Below are 23,572 nucleotides of genomic sequence, written 5' to 3'. Positions count from 1 at the left end.
AAATAAGGTAAAAAAAAAAAAAAAACATTCCACCATAGGAAAGCCAGAGATGTGATGGGGTCTGGGGCCTGAGCAGGAGCAGACCCGTGGTGGCCCTCACGTCCCCTCCAATCTGGGTCAGGAACACCCCCAGGCCACCTAACACCCTGCGCTCACCGCCCTCCCGGCCTGCCTCGCTGGCCTGCTCACCACCTGACCACCCAGGACTGTGATCTCCGCAGAAGCAACCGTGCTGCCCACGCGTCTATCCAGAGGCCACAGGCAGCAGAGGAACCAACTCACAGTGCACAAGTGACACACTAGTACAACGTGTGCTCTGCCAGTGTTGTAGGACATCCGACTGAAAATGTGAAATGTTCCCAGTTAGGGGGTGCTCAGAGTTGGAAACGAGGGTTTCTAGGACAAGATGCAGTGCAAACCAGTCTAAATCGGAGGTCCTACTCTGGGTGGGTCCTTCCCATTCAATGTCATCTATTTATGACCATCTTGGAACTTCATGGTAGGAAACACGACCCAGGGCACAAGGATCGCCAGGGAAGGAAATTTAAAGTTGGTCACAGGGGCACCTGAGTGGCTCAGCGGTTGCAAGTCTGCCTTCGGCTCAGGGTCCTGGGATCGAGTCCGCATCGGGCTCCTTGTGGGAACCTGCTTCTCCCTCTGCCTGTGTCTCTGCCTCTCTCGGTGTCTCTCATAAATAAATAAATAAATAAATAAATAAATAAATAAATAAATAAATAAAATCTTAAAAAAAAAAAAAAAGCCGGTCACATTTGGGGGAATGCCTGAGCCAGGCCCCTGGTCACTCTGATTGTAGGACAGAAACCATCCCCCACTGCTCTAGGACACTTTCTACACCCAAGAGCTTCTCCGCAGATTATCGGCCTTGATTCTTACAGCTGCCATCAGGGGAGGAGCCAGCTGAAATCATCTGTATGTTCTAACTGCAAGGAGCAGAGGCCTCGAGGGGTGCAAGGTCTTGTCCACAATCTCCCTTTGATTAAATAAATAAAATCTTTCTTTAAAATAGAAAGTTAAGGGGCAGCCCGGGTGGCTCAGCGGTTTAGCGCCACCTTTAGCCCAGGGCCTGATCCTGGAGACCTGGGATCGAGTCCCACATCGGGCTCCCTGCATGGAGCCTGGATCTCTGCCTCTGTGTGTGTGTGTGTTTGTGTGTGTCATGAATAAATAAATAAAATCATAAATAAATAAATAAATAAATAAATAAATAAATAAATAAATAGTTAAATCCTAAGAAAGGGACAAGGAAAACATCGTACTACCTCTGCATATGCATCACATCCTGAAATCACGATACTGGGCCTGAAGTTAGTCATTTTAACTTTCTTCTCCAGCCTGGAGTTGAGATCTGCCAACGATGCCTCAGAAAGGACCAAGAATGGGCTGGCATCTGCATACGCAATCTGGTAAGGAAATAGAAATGGTTAGAACGTGGCATACAGAAGTCACGTGTGTCTAGTTCCTGGAACCCTCTCCTCCCTCCACCTGCATGTGCACACACACACACACACACAATATTTCTAAATATTTCTTTAGTTCTTTATATAGAAAAATGAGAGTAGTTCAGAAGTCATAAGTAGCCTTGCAGACAGGAATTATGTGATGGAATGAGGACAACATGGCCTTGGGATCGAGAGCTGCCACTGGCCAAGTGCCCTTAAGGAAGCCACTCCACCTTCCTCTGCCTCAACTTCCCCAAGATTGATGGGCTCGATGGCCTCAATACAGGTGATAAAAATGCTCACTGATTCCATGGATTCCTATTTTTTATGCAACCTGCATATCAACATCCAGTCCATTTACTGACCATTTATGTAATTTTTTTTAATGGCCACAGCATTGTGCTACCAACCCTCCTTTTATGATGAACCCTTGCAGCCTTCTTCCTGGAAGAGCCAACCTGATCACTTTAAGTCTGTGCATCTCCATACCCACACTCACTTGCCCACCTGTCACCCGGCAATTGCAATCACACAGTACAAAGGTTGGACTCCACACTCAATTACAGAATAGTGTGGAAAAGATCCAGACGCAGAACAGTTGTGAAGCCCTGTAGGCACTGGACGCCTTACATAAGGAGGAAGGTAGATGGCCATGGTCAAAATGCAAGAGTCCCCCAAATCAGGAAGCACAGATGAAGCCCCCAAAGGAAGGGCTTTATTTTTGCCTGTTGTTCATAATCCCAAACTGCCTGGGAGCTGCTTGGCAAAATGACAGAGCGGAGCTCAGAGGACAGGCTGCCCTGCCTGATGGGCCCTGCACTCCTGACAAAACCTGGACACACCAAAGGCCAAAGCCAAGGGAGGCTCCTCTGACCTGGTCTGTGGGCTGGAACACGTCCATCATTTGGTGAGGATATCTCGGTCGCAGGTGAGGCTCGAAGTGCACCAGGCGATAGGGCTGCGTCTTCAGGAAGCTAGTTATCCACTGGGCCGCAGCCTCTCCACAGTCCCTGCCCTCGACCTCCAGGCCATGCACTCTGCAGGGGGTGGCGGGAGCAAAGAAGGCCGGTGGCTTTGAAAATCCAGACACCCCACCACCGTCTACAACATACCCGAAAAGCTGTGATGTCCCTGTGGTTCCTTAATTACCTGGAAACATAATTTTAGCCTGGCCCTGCCTCCGAACCCCTGGGTAAGCCTCAGTGAAGTCACAGCTTCAAGTCCTGCTCTCCCCCGTTTTACAACAGAGGGGTACCTACCTGTGCCTCCCATCTGGAAGGAACGCACGGGAGAATAAAATAAGATCCCGTGCCTGAAAAGATGCTGAGTTGTCTGGAAGAAAACCAATGCATCTATGAAGTAAACTCACAATTACTGCAACATCTGGTTCACCCAGCTGGACGGGAACCAGAAATCTGAATGGGCCCAGCTATACGTTATCCGTATGATGATAATGAAACTAGATACAGCAAAGTATGTGAAAATGTTCTATAAAATCTAAAACATTATAGACAACAATAATCATCTAATTTGATTTGATTGTTAGCAATAAACATAGGATTTGAAGCCTTCCCCTGCCCCAGACACGCAATACGCAGGACTGCATAGGAGTCGCGTGTGTCTCACAGATGCAGAGAGGAAAGGAACCGTGTAGGCAAGTGTTCCCCAAGTGTAGGACCATTGCTATTGCGGGTATTCAAGGTGAGAGCGGTACGTGCCGACGACAGGAAAGCTTCTGTTCAGTTTCACGCTAGTAAGGCTCTAACTTCTAGCAGCACAGCATAATAATCTCTTTTTAAAAAGAAAAAAAAAAAAAAAAACAGACCTCGGGTCCAGACACCTCTGCAGGCAATATTTCTAGCTAGAATTAGGTAACATTCTGTTTTTTAAAGATTTTATTTTTTAAAGAGTTTATTTAACCATTTGAGAGAGAGAGAGTGAGAGCACAAGCAGGGGAGGGGCAGAGGGAGAAGCAGGGAGCCCAACACGGGGCTCAGTCCCAGAACTGTGGGATCATGACCTGAGCTGAAGGCAGACACTTAACCAGCTGAGCCACCCAGGGGCTCCTTTAGCATATTTACTATTTCAATTGCCTTCTCCACACGGCAAATTGTATAGGTACCCATGTAAGGTTTCCTTTTAAGTAGGTTCTACACCCAGCACAGAGCCCAGTGCAGGGTTTGAACTCACAAGACCCGAGCTGACATCAAGCATCAGACACTTAAACTGACTAAGCCACCCAGGCACCCCAAGTTTCCTTTTTAAAAATAAATGCCAAAAGGAGAAAAAATGAGTGGGAAATATCAGAAAGGGAGACAGAACACGAAAGACTCCTAACTCTGGGAAACGAACTAGGGGGGGTGGAAGGGGAGGTGGGCAGGGGCTGGGGGTGACTGACTGGGTGATGGGCACTGAGGGGGGCACTTGATGGGATGAGCACTGGGCGTTATTCTATATGTTGGCAAATTGAACACCAATAAAAAATAAATTTATAAAAATAAAAAAATAAAATAAAATAAAATTTATAATTCCAAAAAATAAAATAAAAATAAAAATAAAAATAAATGCCAAATTGAACTTAAAAACAAATGTAAAAAAAATAAAAAATAATAATAATAAATAAAAATAAATGCCTTTAAGGTATTTTTAAGACACTGAACCAATTTGAAGAAATACATTAATACAGTTGACTCTTGAACAACGTGGGGGTTAGAGGTGTCAACTCTCCATGCAGTGGAAATCCCACAGATAACTGTTGAGTCCCCCAAAACTTAACTACTAATAGCCTACTATTGACCAGAAGCCTCACGGATAACAAATAGGTGATGAACACATATCTTGTACGTTATTTGTATTATCTACCCTATTCTTACAATAAAGCTAAAGAAAAGAGAGCTTTAATTTTTTTTAGGATTTTATTTATTTATTCATGAGAGACACAGAGAGAGAGAGGCAGAGACACAGGCAGAGGGAGAAGCAGGCTCCCTGCGGGGACCCTGATGTGGGACCCCAGGATCACGACCCGAGCCGGAGGCAGACGCTCAACCAGTGGGCCACCCAGGAGTCCCATAAAGAAAAGGTTATTTTTTTTTTAAGAAAATGTTATTAAGAGAGTCATAAAGAAGAAATAAATCTGCAGGACTGTACTATACTTATTGAAAAAAAATCTGCATGTAAGTGGACCCACAGAGTTCCAACTCGTTACTCAAGGGTCAGCTGTAAGAGTTGAGGTGGCCTGAGACCCAGCATAAAGCACGGCCGTGGTGTGCAAATGCCCGAAGTTTGGGAAAAAGGAAAGAGTCAGATAGACCTACTCAACCTGCACCTGTCTCCACAGAGGACTAGCTCAGTGACCTTGCAGATATTTCTTACTCTGTGTCTTAGTATCGTGCCAACTCTCAGGTCCCGGATGTGCTCAGTAGGTGGTAGTCATCACTCTAGTTTGGTTGTTTCTTCCCCCCAGTTATTTCAAGTTCACTTTCTTCTCTTATGATCCTTTGTATTTCTGGGGTATCAGTTTTACTGTCTCCTCTTTCGTTCTTGAGTCTGCGCTCCTTTTTTCTTAATTAACCCAGCCAAAAATTCGTCAATTTTATCTTTTCAAAGCTCCAGCTCTTATGTGTGCAACTATATTCAAATTTTTTTTAAAAAATGAAAATAAATACGCCAGTTCTTCATTTTGTTGATCTTTTCTATTATTGTTCTGGCCTCTGTTTCATTTATTTCTGCTCTGATCTTTGTTATTTCCTTCCTTATGTTAACTTCAGGCTTTCATGTGCTCTTGTTCTAACTCCTTGAAGTATAAAATGAGGCTGTTTATTTGAGGTTTTTTTTTTAATGTCGGCATTTATCACTGTAAGCTTCGCTCTGAGAACCGCTTTTGCTGCATCCCACAGGTTTTGGTAAATTGTGTTTCCATTTTCGTTTGTTTCAAGATTTTTTTAAAGTTTCCCTTTCGATTTCTTCTTTGATTCACTGGTTGTTCAGAAGTGTACTGTTCAATGTCTGCATGTTTGTAAACTTTGCAGCTTTCCCCCTATTTTGTTTTCCGGTTTCGTATCATTGTGGTTGTAAAACTATTTGATACGATTTCAATCCCAGGTTTGCTGACTTGTTTCGTGACCTAGAATGTTCCTCGTGTGCTTGAGCAGAACGTATATTCTGTCGCTGTTGGAGAGAATGTCCAGTCAATGTCTGTTAGGCTCCGCTTGGTGTGAAGCAGGGTTCAAGGCCAACATTTCATTATCGATTTTCTCTCTGCATGATCTATCCATCACTGAAAGTGGGATATACTAAAGTCCTAACTATTGTTATATTGTCCATTTCCGTTACTATTTGCTTACTATATTTAGGAACTCCAAGGTGGGGGTATACATATATATATACACATACATATATATATATTTACGATTGGTATATATTCTTGATGAATTTATCCCTTTTCATTATATAATGATCTTCATTGTCTCTTATCATAGTCTTTGGCTGAAAGTCTACCTTGTTTGATTAAATATAGCAACCCTTGCTCTCTTTTGGTTTACACGTGTGTAGAGTATCTTTTCTCAACCCTTCACCCAGAGCCTACGTGTGTCCCTAAAACTGAAGTGAGTCTCTTAGAGTATATATATATATATCTTATTTATCCATCTAGCCTCTGTGTCTATGATTGCAGAATTTAATCCATTTCCCTTAAATTACTGATAACTAGGGGGGCCTGGGTGGCTCAGGCTCAGTCAGTCAAGCACCTGATTCTTGATTTTGGCTCAGGTCATGATCTCAGGATCATGAGATCGAGCCAAATGTTGGGCTGGGAGTGAAGCCTGCTTAAGATTCTCTCTCTCTCCCTCTCCGTCTGCCCCTCCTCAACAGCTCTTGTGCACAGGTGCATACAAGCACACTCTTTCTCTGAAAATGAAAAATTGATAACTAAGGACAAATTAATACCATCTTATTATTTTGTAATTCCCTTGTTCCTTTCTTCCTCTTTTTCTATCTTCTTTGGTAAATTGATGATTTTCCATAGTGGGATGCTTTGATTCCCTTCCCTTTATCTTCTATGATTCTACTGCAGGTTTTTTGGCTTTTGGTTACCATATGGTTTAATTAAAACATCTTAAAGATATAGCAGTCTATTTTATGCTGATAACTTAATTTTTATCCCATATAAAAACCCTACTCGGGCAGCCCCCGTGGCGCAGCGGTTTAGCACCGCCTGCAGCCCAGGGCGTGATCCTGGAGACCTGGGATCGAGTCCCACGTCAGGCTCTCTGTATGATGCCTGCTTCTCCCTCTGCCTCTCTCTCTCTCTCTCTCTCTGTCTCTATGAATAAATAAATAAATAAATCTTTTTTTAAAAACCCTACTCTTTTACTTCCCACTCCCCTTTATGTTTCTGATGTCATATTTCACCTGTTTTTATATTGCGTATTTATTAACAAATTATTGTGGCTACAGTTCTAATATTCTTATCCTTTAACCATTATGCTAGAGTTAAGTGATGAACACACTACATGTTACAGTATTAAAGTATTCCGAATTTGATTCTCTGTTTACTTTTTTTTGTTTCGTTTCATTTTGTTTTTGTTTTTACTAATCCCTGCACCCAATAAGGTGCTCAAACTCACAACCCCAAGATCAAGAGTCACATGCTCTACCGACTGAGCCAGCCAGGCGCCCCAATTCTCCATTTACTTTTATCAGTGTGTTGTATATTTTCATATGCTTTCATCTTACTAATTAGCATCTTTTCTTTTCAGCTTGAAGAATTTAGCATCACCAAGAGAGCAAAAGAACCTAGTAACCCATTTCAAAGACATAGGGGTCTTTTAGCATTTCTCGTAAGGCAGATGTAGCAGTGATGAACTCCCTAAGCTTGTGTTTGTCTGAGAAAGTCCTTATCTGTCTGTCCTTCATTTTCTAAAGGATAACTTTGCCAAAGAGAATATTCTTGAATGGCAATATTCTTGATCATTCCACTCTCTCCTAGCCTGTAAGGTGTCTACTGAGAAGTTGGCTGATAGCTTTACAGGGGTTCCCTTGAAAGTTACAGGCTTCTCGTCTCCTGCTGCTTTTAAGATTCTTTTTCTTTGATTTTTTGATAGTTTTATTATAATATCTCGGAGGGGCTTCATTTGAGTTTATTTAGTGACCTATAAGCTTCATGAACTTGGATGCAAAGGTCTCCCCAGATTTAGGCAGCTGCCAGTCATTACTTCTTTAAATAACTTTTCTACCACTTCCACTGTTCTTCTTCTTCTGGGACTCCAATAATTCACCAATAGTTTCTTTTAATGGTAACCCGTAGTGCACATGGACTTTTTTCACTCTTTTTCATTCACCTTAATTTGTTCTCCTCTGAGTGGATCATTTCAAAGGTCTGGTCTTCAACCCCACAGATTCCTCCCTTGGCTTGACCCATGTTGCTGTTGATAATACTCATTTTTCATTTCACTCGTTTTATTCTTCAGCTGTAGAATTTCTATTGTTTTTTTTTTAATAATTTCTATCTCTTTAACTTCTTTGTCCATTTATCATTTTCCTGTTTTCACTGAATTGTCTCTTCATGTTTTCTTGTATCTTATGGAGTTTCCTTAAAACAGCATTTGAATGCTTAATTGGGTAAATCACATACCCCTATGTCTTTGAAATGGGTTACTAGGTTCTTTTGCTCTCTTGGTGATGTCATGTTTCATTGACTTTTCATGTTCCTTGGGGTTTCTGTGTTGCTGCCTTCATATTTGAGTAGGAGTTACCTTCTCCAGTCTTTTCCAACTGCCTTCGGTAGAGAAGATTCATAAATATGAGGTCTTTAAATTAGCAAAATTTGGGGTGCCTGGGTGGCTCAGTTAAGCATCTGCCTTCGGCTTGGGTTATGATCCCAGGGTCCTGGATTGAACCCCACGTCGGGTTCCCTGCTCAGCAAGGAGTCTGCGTCTCCCTCTTTTTCCCACTCCTGCTTTCTGTCACTATCTCTCTCTCGAATAAATAACTAAAATCTTTAAAAATAAAAAATAAAAATAATTTAGTACAATTTGGGGGCATCTGGGTGGCTCAGCTGGTTGAGAGTCTGCCTTCAGCTCAGCTCATGACCTCAGGGTCCTAGGAATGAGCCCTGAGTCAGGCTTGGCAAGGAACCTGCTTCTCCCTCTCCCTCTGCCTGCCACTGACCCTACTCGCGCTCTCTGTCAAATAAATAAATAAATAAATTTTTTTTAAATTAAAATTAAAGATTAAATAAATTAGCACAATTTGTTCTCTGCCTTCTTCCTTTCTCTTCCCACATTTCTGTGTTCTGAGCAACTTCGTATGGATTGTATGGCAGTTCTGTTATTAAATTTTTAAGGAAAACTCATACTGTCTTCCATAGTGGCTGCACCAATTTACATTCCCACCAACAGTGCAGAATGCACATCCTCCCTAACACTTGGTATCTCTCTTTTTTTATATAAATTTATTTTTTATTGATGTTCAATTTGCCAACATATAGAATAACACCCAGTGCTCATCCCGTCAAGTGCCCACCTCAGTGCCCATCACCCAGTCACCCCCCACCCCCCACCCACCTCCCCTTCCACCACCCCTAGTTCATTTCCCAGAGTTAGGAGTCTTTCATGTTCTGTCTCCCTTTCTGATATTTCCCACTCATTTTTTCTCCTTTCCCCTTTATTCCCTTTCACTATTTTTTATATTCCCCAAATGAATGAGACCATATAATGTTTGTCTTTTTGATAATAGCCAATCTGACACATGTAAGGTGATATCTCATTGCGGTTTTGATTTGCATTTTCCGGATGATGAATGACATTAAGCACCTTTCCATGTACCTGTTGGCCATTGTAGGTCTTCCATGGAAAGATGTCTATTTGGTCCTGCTGTTCATTTTTAAATTGGATTTTTTTTCTTCTAAGATTTCATTGTATGGGTTCTTCTTATATTTTGGTTATTAACCCCTCATCAGATATATGATTTGCAAATAATTTCTCCCATTCTGTAGGTTGCCTTTTCATTTTGTTGATGGTTCCTTTTGCCGTGCACAAGCATTCTAGTTTTGTGTGGTCCCATTTATTTATTTTTGCTTTTTTTTTTTTTGCCTTTGCTTTTGGGGTCATATCCAAAAATACATATATATAATTGCCAAGACTGATGTCAAGGAGCTTGTCCCCTGTTTTTTTTTTTCGTGTCTTGAAGTTTTATGGTTTCAGGTTTTATGTTTAAGTTTTGAATCCATTTTGAATTGATTTTTCTGAATGGTGTAAGATGGGGTCCAGTTTCATTCTTTGCAGGTGACAGTTTTGCCTCTGCCATCTATCGAAGAGACCATCCTTTCCCCTTTTTATATTTTTGGCTCCTTTGTCATAAATAATTGACCACATATGCATGGGCTTCTTTCTTACTTTCTTTCTTTTGATATATCTGTGAACTATCGTAATGTGTCTAAACCTTCTCATTTTGTAATTTCTAAACAGGCTCTTGTTTAGTCTTTGAGAGTGAACCAAAGAGCCTGCATGGGACCATGAAAAAAGCTTTCAAATGAATTAATAATTACATGGGAAAAAATAACTACAAGAAAGTATGGGTAGATACCTAGTCACGGCAAATAAACAGAAACCAGGATTTGAGCAAACATATAATACAAATTGCAACAGACAAATTAAAAAGTTTGCCTCAAGGGCACCTGGCTGGCTCAGTTGGTAGAGCATGCAACTCTTGATCTCAGGGTCATGAGTTCAAGCCCCATGTTGGGTGTAGGGCGTACTTAAAAAATGGTAAAAATAAAAAGTTTGCCTCGGACAACACATTAAATGCAAATTAAAGCAACAAGAAATTGCCATCTTTTTTCCTATAAAAATGGTCAAATATTTTTGAACATAGTGGTCAGAATGCAATTAGCCACCCATAAAATACTGGTGGCTATAGAGTTGGTATAACCATTCTGCAAAACTATTTAGCAACATATATCAGAAGTCTAAAGTTTCTTGTTTCTAGCAAAACCATTGCTAAAAATCTTTCCCTAAGGAAATAATAAGCATTCTGAACAAAGATTTACACCAAGATTTTCGTCACGGTCTTCTTCACACCTGGAAAGAAATGGAAAACAATCCAAATATTTAATTGTGGGAACATGTTAAGATGCATTGTAGGACACACTCTCAGAAGGAACTATTAGGTCAACATGAAAATTGTTATTTTTGAAGATTTTTAACAATATGAAAAAGTACTCAATATATCGAGTATATGACAGTATTCAAGACTCTGATTTTTATATTACTTCTTTTAAGGTATTAACTACAAGGAAAACATCAGAATATTACTTATTGTTATCTCATAGGTTTCTGTTTACTCCTTTTTTTAGTATTTTCCAATTTTTCAACTATGAATGTATATTACATTTATAATTTTATATTTTATATATATAATTATATATACATTTATAATTTTATATATAAATATATATATAATAATTATATATATAATTATATATATAATATATATGATTTTATATATAAAAAATTATATTACATTTATAATTTTAAAAACATCAAATTAAAATAAGAACATTATGTCTGCAACTATAAAAGATTGCAGAAATTATATGGGTATTGTATCTTATAAACTTTTTGGGGTCTTTAGACATTTTCCAGCTAACTCGGATCTATATTTTTTTGACGTGATGCTATTTTCTATGACAGACTTATGGACTACATTCAGCGTTCACCACACATCTTAATTCAAAACGCAGAAATGATGACAAGAGTATAATTAGACCAAATTCTAATTTCCCCATAATGCGATAAAAAATCACTTCGGGAAGACAAGAGTTCTGAGAAGCAAAGTTAGTTTTCCCAGACTAAAGTTTCCTTGAACTAAAGTTCTCAGAAGCAAAGCTAGTTTTCCCAGACTAAAGTTTCCTTCCTTCTAATGTCAGGGAAAGAGCCTCTGAGCAATGCACTTTCCTGGCTGAAATCTCCACCCTCACTATCCAGCAGACCCCCCTGGGCATGTGCCAGTCGGGTCACTCTCCTGGTTGCACCTGTCTTTTCTTTTGTTTGTTGTTTTCTTTTTGTTTTTGTTTTTTTGTATCTGTCTTTTCTTTTTTTTTAATTTTTTTTTAATTTATTTATGATAGTCACAGAGAGAGAGAGAGAGAGAGAGAGGCAGAGACATGGGCAGAGGGAGAAGCAGGCTCCATGCACTGGGAGCCTGATGTGGGATTCGATCCCGGGTCTCCAGGATCACGCCCTGGGCCAAAGGCAGGCGCCAAACCGCTGCGCCACCCAGGGATCCCGTATCTGTCTTTTCTATTACAGAATGTCCTTTCATTAGTTCACAAAAACATTTGCGACTCCCTTCCCAACTCAGCTTTGGAAGGTTCCCAGTCTTCCCAGGTGAATTAGGGCAAGTCCAATGGGAATACATGGATCTAACCTCACCTCTTCCTGGACATCGTCCACTGTCACTCCCACCTCACTTTTGTCCTTCATCCTTTGAGTGTGTTATTTTTCTCTTGCAGACATGCTTTTATTCCCATGGTTTTCTACCTAGGACTTTTACGTCTCTCAACCCCACATTCACATACATTTCTGAAGCTGCTTCCTTGTTCCTCTTTCTTTTACATCATCGTGATGTTGAGGACTTTGCCCTACAAATGCCATCAATGATTAATCACTGACAACGTTTCTCAGGATTCCTCCATAGTTCACCCTTCCTCAAAACTGCGTGAATAAACACTCATTCGAGGAGTAAGACCCATCCCTTCCTTACCGGCACTTGTACACTGCATTCGTGGTGGGTGTCTTGATGGGCAACAGCAGGTCTTTCGTGTAGGCTGCACTCAGGGTCAGGACATCACCCTCACAAGTCAGGGAAATCAGGACCAGGCGAGGTTCCTGCCGAGCCGTAACCATGTTCCCCTTCTCGTTGATCACAAGCCAAAACCTGCCAAGTTCAAAACACAAGATACACATGACCCACCATGCTAGGCCACCAGTCTCCTGTGGGAGCTTCAGGCCTGCACTATCCTCTTTGATGTGCTCCCTATAAGCCTGGTGTGTGTGAGTCTGTGTGCGTGTGTGTGTATCTGTCTTGTCTGTCAATCCGTCCATCCTAAACATCAACTCAGCAGCAAGAGTGAGTCTGTGAGTTAATTTCAAAGGGTTTCATAACCACTCAAGCATCCAACATATTTATTATCTTCAGAACATTTTGAGCTCCTTGATGGCACGAAATCAAAGATGTTAGTATATTTTCATCTCAAGTGCCCAAAATTCTGACCACTCTCATTAAACATGCCCCAAAGAGATGACAAGAAACTATTTCCTGGAAAGACTTTAAAGGCAGGAGGTCATGAAAAAAAAAATAAAAAAATAAAATAAAAAGGCAGGAGGAAGCACAGGCCCTGGCATACAGCAGACACATGGCCCCTGCAGATTGAAATAACACGATTGTGGCTCTGTTGCTCTCAGAGCATGGAGTTCAGTGGAGTGGCATCCCATGCCACTTTCGCCTGGCCACGTCCACCCCCACCTTTTAAAAAAATTAATGTTTCAATATTCAGCACAGCGAACTCTGCAATTTGCTCAAAGGTCTATCGTTACACTACGGACAATATTTTTTCTGGTACAATAGTCCTCATCTAGAGGTACTACCCCCCCCCAAAAAAAAAAAAGATAAATGGACATATAAAAGCAATAGTAAACTGTTCAGGGGTGGGAGGTGGGGAGTCATCCATATAGGTTATTTCTCAGCTACTGAAGAAGCTAAACACAGTGACATTTTAGTCATTTCAAGTCACACAGGATCAAATGATTACAGTTAGAGAAGTGAGCTTGTGCTTTGGGAATCCATCAACAGAAAATGCTGGCAAATATGTTAGGTGTTAAAGAGCTTCCTTGCCTCACCTCCAGCAGGTCATCATGGTTGAGATGTTGCAGCTACACTAGAAAAATAAGGTTAGTGGGAGCCCTTTCCTGAACTGTCCGTTTATGGGTCCTCATCCTGGACCCAGACTGAGCTCTGGCCTGCTCCAAATCCTGGGTACCAGCACATGAACATTCTTCTTCAGGTGTTAATTCTTCCAGGTAATGATGGCAATTGAATCATCCTTTTCTCTTCTTTCTTTTTTTTCTTTTAAATATTTTTAAGTAATCTCTGTGCCCAAGAGGAGGGGGGTCCAACTTGCAGTCCTGAGATCAAGAGTTGCAGGCTCCTCCCACTGAGCCAGCTGGCATCCTGACAGTAATCTTTCTAAACCATCTAATCACGTTACCCCCTCATGAAAAATCCCCCTGCGGTTCCTGTTTTCAGAACTTTGTTCCGAAACTCTAACTCCAACAAGGCACGCAAGACCCTTCAAAACTCAGCTGCTCTCCCAGCCCTTCACAATCCCTGTGCCCTCATGCAGGCCAACCTTTTTCTCTTCAATCTTTTTATCGTGGTAAAATATACACAACATAAAATGCCTGGCAAGCTCTTTTGGTATATCCAAAAGGCTTGAAAAGAGGCCTCACACAGTTACTTGTACACTGATGTTCACCGCAGCATTATTCCCACCACCAAACAGTGGAAACAGCCCAAGCTGTCCACCAATAGAGAATGGATATTTTTTTAAGTACGTTTTCAATCATTTTAGGTGGACAATTCGGCCGCATTAAGTAACCTTCACAGTGTTATGCAACTCTCACCACTATTTCCAAAACTTTTTCATCACCCCAAATAAAAACTTTGACCCATGAAGCAATAACTCCCCACCCCACCCCCATCTCTCCCTGAGGCCTGGTAAACTCTACCCCACTTCTTGTCCTTATGAGCATGCCTACTATAGCAGCTTCCTATAATTAGGATCATGTCTTTGTCCTTTTGTGTCTGGCTTATTCCATTTAACATAATGCTTTCAAGATCTATCTATGCTGTAGGGTGTATCAGAACTTCGTTCATTTCTGTGGCCAAACTATATTCCATCGTGTGTATATACCACGTGCTGTTTATCCATTTGCCTGTGGATGGACATCTGGGTTGATTCCACCATTCGGGGGGTGAGTAATGCTCACCGGGTGAACACTGGTGTACACATATCCAGCCAGTTTCAATTCTTTCTGGTAATTCCCCACGGGTGCCCTCGCCTCTCCCCCAGGCATACCTTCATCCAAGTCCAGGGTCTTTACCCATCTCTGTCTAGAATGTTCCTCTCCCAATTAACTTGCCTGGAAAGTTCATAATTATTTTTAAATTTTCAATTCAAGCTATGTCACTCCTGACCACCCCAGATGCTTTGGGGTGCCCCTTCCCTGTGCTCCCTGGCACTTGTCACACTGTCACACTTGTCCAGTGAGCCTTTGCCTCTCCCGATCCCAGCTGGTGGTAGGGGGTTGACGAATATAGTGTCTGCCATAAATGCCAGCTCTTATGGCTATTTACTATTACATGAGCTCAGTCAATATTCCCAGTCGATAGAGTGAAATTACAACACCCTTTGGCTCTGGGGCCTATAAAACGAATTCAATAAACACTCTCATCTTTCAGAGTTAGTGAACCCTGTACAAACCATGAAATATCCAGGACTCTTGGCTTCCTTCCCGAAGCAAAGATGCATAGCTCACCTTTCACTAATGCTGTGGACTGTCCTCTGTCAGGGTGCTGGCAAGGGGGGAAAGCTACGGCACCCGCCTTGGTTCTGTGTCCCCCCGCAGGGGCTGGGAGGGCTGGTCTGGGAGGAAAGAGCTTCAAGCGCAGCCTTACAGGGAGGCTCCGGGCTGGCCTGACCCCGGAGCCAGCGGGGAAGAGCGCGGCCGGCTCGGGCCTCCGCAACCTGCCCTGAACCCCAAGAATCCACGCAGCTCGAGGCTCTCCAGGTCGGGCCTAATAACACGACTCTTACAAAGGCCCGGTGTGCTGAAGAACACGGGGGTCCCGGCTCCACCGCTGGGGGGCGCGGCCTCGGTCCCGGTATCCTGCAAGGATCGCCTGCGGGAACCGGCGTGAGCAGCGCTCGCCACGGCGCCGGTGCAGCCGCAAGGAGCCTCGGCCTCACCTGCCGCCCGTGCGGTCCCGGGCCCCACTCCGCGCGCTCTCCCGGGGCTGGGCTCCGCGGCCCCACGCCGCCCCGGGTTGTCCGGGGACGATTCATAAAACTAAGGTGCGTCGGGGGGGCGGGGGGGGAGGCAACGCGTCCGCCCGGCGGAGACGAGCACGTCCGGGGCCGGCGGCGCAGGTGGAGACGCGGCTGTCTCCGCGCACCGGGTCGGGACCCAGAGGCCCCGGGGTCCCCGCCCTCGCTGTCCTTGCCCCGCGGGTCCCGCGCAGCCCGGCCTACCTGTCCCGCAGGTGCCCGCAGCGCAGCCCCAGGGCCGTGCACTCCGCCGCGCTCACCCGCACGCCCTTGCACGACTTGACCGGGTAGATCCAGAGCTGCGCCACGGTGCCCACCTGCCGCAGCCGCCCGCGCCGCCGGGACCGCGCGCGCCGCCAGGCCACCGTCCCCAGCGCCGCGGCGGCCAGGCCGAGCGCCGCCCCCGCCAGCCAGGCGGGCCGGGAGGGCGCGGGGAGGCCCAGGCGGCGCGGGGCCCACGAGCCGGCGGCGCCCATGGCCCAGCGCGCGGCGCGCGACGCCTGCAGCTCCGGCCGCCGCCCGCCGGGCCCGGGGAGGTGCGGCCTTGGCGCGGAGCCCGGAGCCCGGAGCCCGAGCCCGGAGCCCTTCCCGGCCGCTCGCCGCATCCCGCCCTTCGCCCGAGCGGCGGCCCCGGGTCACCCCTCCCCAAGGTCACCACGAGTGACCCCTCTCCTTACCCAGTTGTGGGGTTTTATTAAACCTGGATGCCACCCCGGCGGCACAGAGCGTGACTTCGCCACTAGAAATCCGGCAGCGGGGAGAGCTGGGTGGCGCAGCGGTTTGGCGCCTGCCGTGGGCCCAGGGCGTGATCCTGGAGACCCGGGGTCGAGCCCCACGTCGGGCTCCCTGCATGGGGCCTGATTCTCTGTCTCTGTATCCCTCATGAATAAATACATACAATCTTGAAAAGAAAAGAAAAGAAAAAAGAAAAGAAATCCGGCAGCGGGGAGAGCCCTGCCTTGGGGAGAAGGGGGCGCCGCCCTTCCCGCCCCCCCCCCGCCCCCGCCCCGCCTGCTCCGCGGCCCGGGAGCTGCGGGAATGGGAGTCGGGGAGACGCACTCGCCCCCCCCCCGCCCCCCAGGCTGGCGCGGAGCTGGCGCTGCCCCCGGGCTCTCGCAGCCGCAGGTCGGAGCCGCGCGGGCGGCCGAAGGCGCCCCCTGCAGCGCTAGGGCGGGCGCGCTCTCCCGGGGTTTGATTTTTATTTTTTTTATATTATTTATTTTATTTATTTATTTATTTATTTATTTATTTATTTATTTATTTATTTATTTATGATAGGCACACAGTGAGAGAGAGAGAGAGGCAGAGACACAGGTAGAGGGAGAAGCAGGCTCCATGCACCGGGAGCCCGACGTGGGATTCGATCCCGGGGTTTGGAAGGCGGGCACCGGCCTCGGGTCCTGAGGCCTCGGGGCAGAAGGGGACGTCCAGGGCAGCCCTGGGGGGCGCAGCGGTCTAGCACCTGCCTTCAGCCCAGGGCGGGATCCTGGAGACCCGGGATCGAGTCCCACATCGGGCTCTCTGCGTGGAGCCTGCTTCTCCCTCTGCCTGTGTCTCTGCCTCTCTCTCTCTCTCTCTGTCTCTCATGCATAAATAAATAAAAAAATCTTTAAAAAAAATCCCACTTGGTCATGATGAATAATCTTCTTAATGTATTGTTCTATCCTATTGGCTAGTATCTCATTGAGAATTTTTGCATCCATGCTCATCAGGGATATTGGTCTATAATTCTCCGTTTTGGTTTTTTTTTTTTTAATGTTTTTTTTTTTTTTTTTTTAAACATTGCCCTGTAATTCTTTTTGGTGGGGTCTTTGTCTGGTTTTGGAATTAAGGTGATGCTGGCCTCATAGAACGAGTTGCGAAGTATTCCATCTCTTTCTATCTTTCCGAACAGCTTTACTAGAATAGGTATGGTAACTGGAAGGAGCCTCGGTGTCCATTGAAAGATGAATGGATAAAGAAGATGTGGTCTATGTATGCAATGGAATATTCCTCAGCCATTAAAAACGACAAATACCCACCATTGCTTCAACGTGGATGGAACTGGAGGGTATTATGCTGAGTGAAATAAATCAATCGGAGGAGGACAAACATTATATGGTCTCATTCATTTGGGGAATATAAAAAATAGTGAAAGGGAATAAAGGGGAAAGGAGAAAAAATGAGTGGGAAATATCAGAAAGGGAGACAGGACATGAAGACTCCTAACTCTGGGAAACGAACTAGGGGTGGTGGAAGGGGAGGTGGGTGGGGGGTGGGGGTGACTGGGTGATGGGCACTGAGGGGGGCACTTGATGGGTGAGCGCTGGGTGTTATAACATATGTTGGCAAATTGAACACCAATAAATATAAATTTATTAAAAAATAAATTGAAAAATAAATAAAAAATCATTTTTAAAAAAAGAAGGGAACATCCACCCACCCTGCACTCACTGACCTCAGTCCCTGCCTCTTTCAGATCGGGCCATGTTTCCCACAACACAGCCACGAGGGGCAGGGTGGTTTCAGTCTCAGGCTTCTCTTTGATGTGCCAGACTGTTAAAGAAAAAAGTATTCTGAGACTTGTAAAAACGTTAGGAAGACTTCACTGGGGACTATTGCTCATGTAAGATCAGGAATAAAGGATGTCCACTCTTCCCCCATTTTTATTCAACAGAGTTCTGGAAAAATGTTTCTCGCCAGAACAACGAGGCGAGAAAATGAAATAAAAGGCACCCAAATCAGAAAGGAAGCAGCAAATCCATCTGCGTTGCAGGTAACAGAAGAGCCCATATAGAAAACCCCAAAAAACACCATCAAAAACTATTAGAATAACTGAATTCAGTAAAAAAAAAAAAAAAAAAAAAGATCAGTTTCATTTTTTTTAATTTTAACAGATTTTACTTATTTGACATAGAGAGGGAGTGACAGAGCACAAGCGAAAGAGTGGCAGAGTGAAAGGGAAAAGCAGGTTCCCCACCACGCAGGGAGCCAACACAGAGCTTTATCCCAAGACCCCAAGATCATGACCTGAGCTGAAGGCAAACACTTAACTACCTGAACCACCCAGGGGCCCCATGCATTTCTATACATAACAATAAACTACCAGAAAGAGAAACTAAGAAAAACAATCCCATTTATAATTATATCAAAAAGAATAAAATACCTAGGAATAAATTTAACCAAGGACGTTCAAGATCTATACACTGAGAATTATAAGACATTAAAGGAATTAAGACAGAAATAAATGCAAAATTGTTCTGTGCTCATGGATTGGAAGAATTAATATTGTTAAAATATCTATAAAATACAAAGCAAGCTACAGAGTCAATGCTATCTCTATCAAAATTCTAATGGCATTTTTCAAAGAAATAGAAAAAATATAATCTTAAGGTGCCTGCCTGGCTCAGTCAGTGGAGCACGCGACTCTTGATCTTGGGATTGTGAGTTCAAGCCCATAGTGGGTGTGGAGATTACTAAAAAATAAAATCTTACAAAAAAAAGAAAAGAAAAAAATCCTAAAATTTGTATGGAACCACAAAAGACCCTGAATAGCCAAAGCAATCTTCAGAAAAAAAGAAAAAAGCTGAAAGCATCATATTTCCTAATTTCAAACTCTTAGAAAGCTATAGTGATCAAATCAATATAGTATCAGCATAAAAACAGATATGTAGATCAATGGAACAGAATAGAGAGAAGAAATAAACCCATGCAAGGCACCTGGGTGGCTCAGAGGTTGAGTGTCTGCCTCTGACTCAGGTCATGTTCCCCAGGTCTTGGGATCAAGTCCCACATCAGGTTCCTCACAGGGAGCCTGCTTCTCCCTCTGCCTATGTCTCTGCCTCTCTCTCTGTTTCTCATGAATAAATAAGTAAAACCTTTTTAAAAAGAAAGAGAGAGAGAGAGAGAGAGAGAAGCCCATGCATAGGTGGTCAATTATATATGACAAAGGAGGCAAGAATATAAAAAGGGGAAAGGGTGGTCACTTCAAAAGATGGCAGGGGCAAAACTGTCACCTGCAAAGAATGAAACTGGACCCCATCTTACACCATTCAGAAAAATCAATTCAAAATGGATTCAAAACTTAAACATAAAACCCGAAACCATAAAACTTCAAGACACGAAAAAAAAAAAAAAAACACAGGGGACAAGCTCCTTGACATCAGTCTTGGCAATGATTTTTTTTTATATGACACCAAAAGCAAAGGCAAAAAAAGCAAAAGTAAATAAGCAGGACCACATGGAACTAGAATGCTTGTGCACGGCAAAAGGAACCATCAACAAAATGAAAAGGCAACCTACAGAATGGGAGACATTATTTGCAAATCATATATCTGATGAGGGGTTAATAACCAAAATATAAGAAGAACCCATACAATGAAATCATAGAAGAAAAAAATCCAATTTAAAAATGAGCAGCAGAACCAATAGACATCTTTCCATGGAAGACCTACAATGGCCAACAGGTACATGGAAAAGTGCTCAACGTCACTCATCATCCGGAAAATGCAAATCAAAACCGCAAAGAGATACCACCTTACATGCAACAGATTGGCTATTATCAAAAAGAGATACCAAGTGTTAGGAAGGATGTGGAGAGAAGAGAACCCTTCTGCACTGTTGGCGGGAATGTAAATTGGTGCAGCCACTATGGAAGACAGTATGAATTTTCCTTAAAAATTTAAAAACAGAACTGCCATACGAACCAGCAATTCCACTTGTGGATACTTATCCAGAGAAAGAGTAAGCACTCACTTGAAAAGATCTATGCACCCCCATGTTCATTGCAGCATTTTTTTCCAATAGCCAAGACATGGAAACAACCTCAGTGTCCACTGGACAGATGAACGGATAAAGAAAATGTGGTGCACACCTACCATGGAGTATTATTCAGCCTTATTTTAAAAAATGAAATCCTGCCATGCCGGACAAAGTGCATAGATTTTGAGGGCATTATGCTAAATGAAGTAAGTCAGATAGAGAAAGACAAAATACCTTATGATCTCCTTCATATGTGAAATCTAAAACAAAAACAACTCATAGATACAGAGAAGAGACTGGTGGTTGCCTAGGGCAGGGGGTGGGGGGTGGGCAAAATAAATGAAGGTGGTCAAAAGACCCAAACTTCCTGTTGTAAGAGAAATAGGTTCTGGGGATGTAATGTAGAGCATATTGATTATAGTTAACAATGCTGAGTTGTGAATTTAAAAGTTAGTAAGAGAGCTCATCTTAAAAGTTCTCATCTCAAGAAAAAATTTTAACTGTGTGAGGTAATGGACTTTAACTAAGCTTACTATGTGATCATCTCCTAATACACTCATACACCAAATCATTACACTGTATACCTTAAGCTAATACAATGTTACAGGTCAATAAAAAAATAAAAATGAGACCATTGCAATGGCTTTCTGCCCCTGGACGCCGCCGAGTAAGCATCGTTAAGGTGTCCCCTCCCACCGCCATCATGTCTAAGTCAGAGTCTCCCAAAGAGCCTGAGCAGCTGCCGAAGCTCTTCATCAGGGGTTTGAGCTTCGAAACAACCAATGAGAGTCTGAGGAGCCATTTTGAGCAATGGGGGACGCTTACGGACTGTGTGGTAATGAGAGACCCCAACACCAAGTGCTCCAGAGGCTTTGGGTTCCTCACGTAGGCCACCGTGGAGGAGGTGGACGCGGCCTTGAACGCTCAGCCGCACAAGGTGGACAGAAGAGTCGTGGAACCAGAGGGCTGTCTCCTGAGAAGATTCTCAAAGACCTGGTGCCCACTTAAGTGTGAAAAAGATTTTTGTTGGTGGCATCAAAGAAGACCCTGAAGAACATCATCTAAGAGATTATTTTGAACTGTATGGGAAAATTGAAGTGATTGAGATCATGACTGACCGAGGTAGTGGCAAAAAGAGAGGTTTTGCTTCTGTGACCTTTGACGACCATGACTCTGTAGACAAGATTGTCATTCAAAAATACCACACTGTGAACGGCCACAACTGTCAAGTAAGGAAAGCCCCATCAAAGCAAGGGATGACTAGTGCTTCGTCCAGCCAAAGAGGCCGAAGTGGTTCTGGAAACTCTGGTGGTGGTCGTGGAGGTGGTTTTGGTGGGAATGACAACTTTGGTCGTGGAGGGAACTTCAGTGGTCGAGGTGGCTTCGGTGGCAGTCGAGGTGGTGGTGGACAGGGTGGCAGTGGGGATGGCTATAACGGATTTGGTAATGATGGAAGCAACTTTGGAGGTGGCGGAAGCTATAACGATTTTGGCAATTACAACAATCGATCCTCAAATTTTGGACCCATGAAAGGAGGAAATTTTGGAGGCAGAAGCTCTGACCCCTATCGTGGTGGAGGCCAATACTTTGCCAAACCACGAAACCAAGGTGGCTATGGCGGTTCCAGCAGCAGAAGCAGCTATGGCAGTGGCAGAAGGTTTTAATTACTGCCAGGAAACAAAGCTTAGCAGGAGAGGAGAGCCAGAGAAGGGACAGGGAAGCTACAGGTTACAACAGATTTGTGAACTCAGCCAAGCACAGTGGCAGGGCCTAGCTGCTACATAGAAGACATGTTTTAGACAATACTCATGGGTACGGGCAAAAAACTCGAGGACTGTATTTGTGACTAATTGTATAACAGGTTATTTTAGTTTCTGTTCTGTGGAAAGTGGAAAGCATTCCAACAAAGGGTTTTAATGTAGATTTTTTTTTTTTTTTTGCACCCATGCTGTTGATTGCTAAATGTAATAGTCTGATCATGACGCTGAATAAATGTGTCTTTAAAAAAATAAAAGAAGACCATTCCAATGGAGATATTATATAGGGTTCAACTCTGAACATAGCAAAGACAAGTGGGGATTTGTTTTTTTATATTTTATTTAAATTCAATTTGCTAACATATAGTATGGCACCCAGTGCTCATCCCATCAAGTGCCCTCCTCTATGCCCATCACTTAGTCACCCTATCCCCCACCCCACCTCCCCTTCTGCAACCCTTTGTTCATTTCCCAGAGTCAAGAGTCTCATGATTTGCCTTCCTCTCTAATTTTTTCCCAGTTTCCCTCCCTTCCCTTATGGTCCCTTTCACTATTTCTTATATTCCACATGAGTGAAACCATAAGATTGTCCTTCTCTGACTGACTTATTTCACTCAGCATCATACCCTCCAGTTCCATCCACGTCGAAGCAAATGGGAGGTATTCCTTTCTGATGGCTAATATTCCATTGTCCATTGTGTGTGTGTGTGTGTGTGTGTGTGTATATCTCACATCGTCTTTATCCATTCATCTGTTGAAGGACATCAGGGCTTCTTCCGCAGTTTGGCTATTGTGGACATGGCTGCTATGAACACTGGGGTGCAGGTGTCCCGTCATTTCACTACATCTGTATCTTTGGAGTAAATACCCAGTAGTGCAATTGTTGGGTCATAGGGTAGCTCTATTTTCGACTTTTGGAGGAACCTCCATAGTGTTTTCCAGAGTGGCTGCACCAGCTTGCATTCCCACCAACTGTGCAAGAGGATTCAAGACAAGTGGGCATTTATAGCCAAGATGCACAGAGAGAGAGGACCAGTGGATGGAAATTTTCTCAAATGGAAACATCAAGGGTAGGAGGACTTTGGCTAAACCGACTTGCAGAAAGCAAGCCCAGGTCTTACACATCTCGAGGTGCAGATGAAGAACTCAATCCACGATGCAGGCCTGGTGAGGCCAGAGTCAAGGTTGAGCCCTGGTAGAGAAGGGGCTTCAAAGGAGCCTGACCAGTTTGGCCCAGGGTAGAGGCACTGTCAGCCTAGAACAGTACGACCCGAGATCTCACCAGAATTGTGCACACAAATGGAAAATGTCTTAAATCAGTAGAGGGAGAGTCTCCAAAAGCAAAGCAAATCCTTTCTCCCCAGCCCCTTAGTGCTCAGGGAAGATCTGTCTTCGAACATTGTTCTTCACCATAGATATTTAGGCTGAAACGGATTACATCCATCCTATTATCCTCTCTTCCAACCTCAAGTCATCTTTTCCCTCCCCGCTCCTGTGAAAGCCAGGAACTG

The 23,572-nt window shown here is 43.9% G+C and overlaps 1 protein-coding gene, 1 long non-coding RNA gene and 1 pseudogene across 3 annotated transcripts in view; 2 read left to right on the top strand and 1 right to left on the bottom strand.

The window, feature by feature from the left end:
* MTARC1 (mitochondrial amidoxime reducing component 1) overlaps window positions 1-16,040 on the bottom strand; it is a 30,541-nt gene extending 14,501 nt beyond the window's left edge. For both annotated transcript variants that reach the window (XM_038586187.1, XM_038586186.1), the window contains exons 1-4: window positions 15,769-16,040; window positions 12,222-12,395; window positions 2,335-2,497; window positions 1,281-1,421 (exon numbers count right to left, since the gene is read on the bottom strand). In XM_038586187.1, coding sequence (XP_038442115.1) covers window positions 1,281-1,421; window positions 2,335-2,497; window positions 12,222-12,395; window positions 15,769-16,040 — 750 coding nt within the window. The remainder of the gene's footprint in view (window positions 1-1,280; window positions 1,422-2,334; window positions 2,498-12,221; window positions 12,396-15,768) is intronic.
* Window positions 16,041-17,555: 1,515 nt separating this feature from the next.
* LOC119877927 lies at window positions 17,556-18,347 on the top strand. Its single transcript, XR_005385726.1, has 2 exons — window positions 17,556-17,614; window positions 18,221-18,347. It is a non-coding gene; the product is annotated as an uncharacterized LOC119877927 (long non-coding RNA).
* Window positions 18,348-20,147: 1,800 nt separating this feature from the next.
* Window positions 20,148-21,968, top strand: LOC106558350 (annotated as a pseudogene).
* Window positions 21,969-23,572: the final 1,604 nt, after the last annotated feature.

Source organism: Canis lupus, chromosome 38, assembly GCF_011100685.1.
Source record: "Canis lupus familiaris isolate Mischka breed German Shepherd chromosome 38, alternate assembly UU_Cfam_GSD_1.0, whole genome shotgun sequence".
In the NCBI taxonomy this organism is placed as follows: Eukaryota; Metazoa; Chordata; class Mammalia; order Carnivora; family Canidae; genus Canis; species Canis lupus.
The sequence above is the reverse complement of the archived record's forward strand: the minus strand, read 5'-3'. Positions and strand labels throughout refer to the sequence as shown.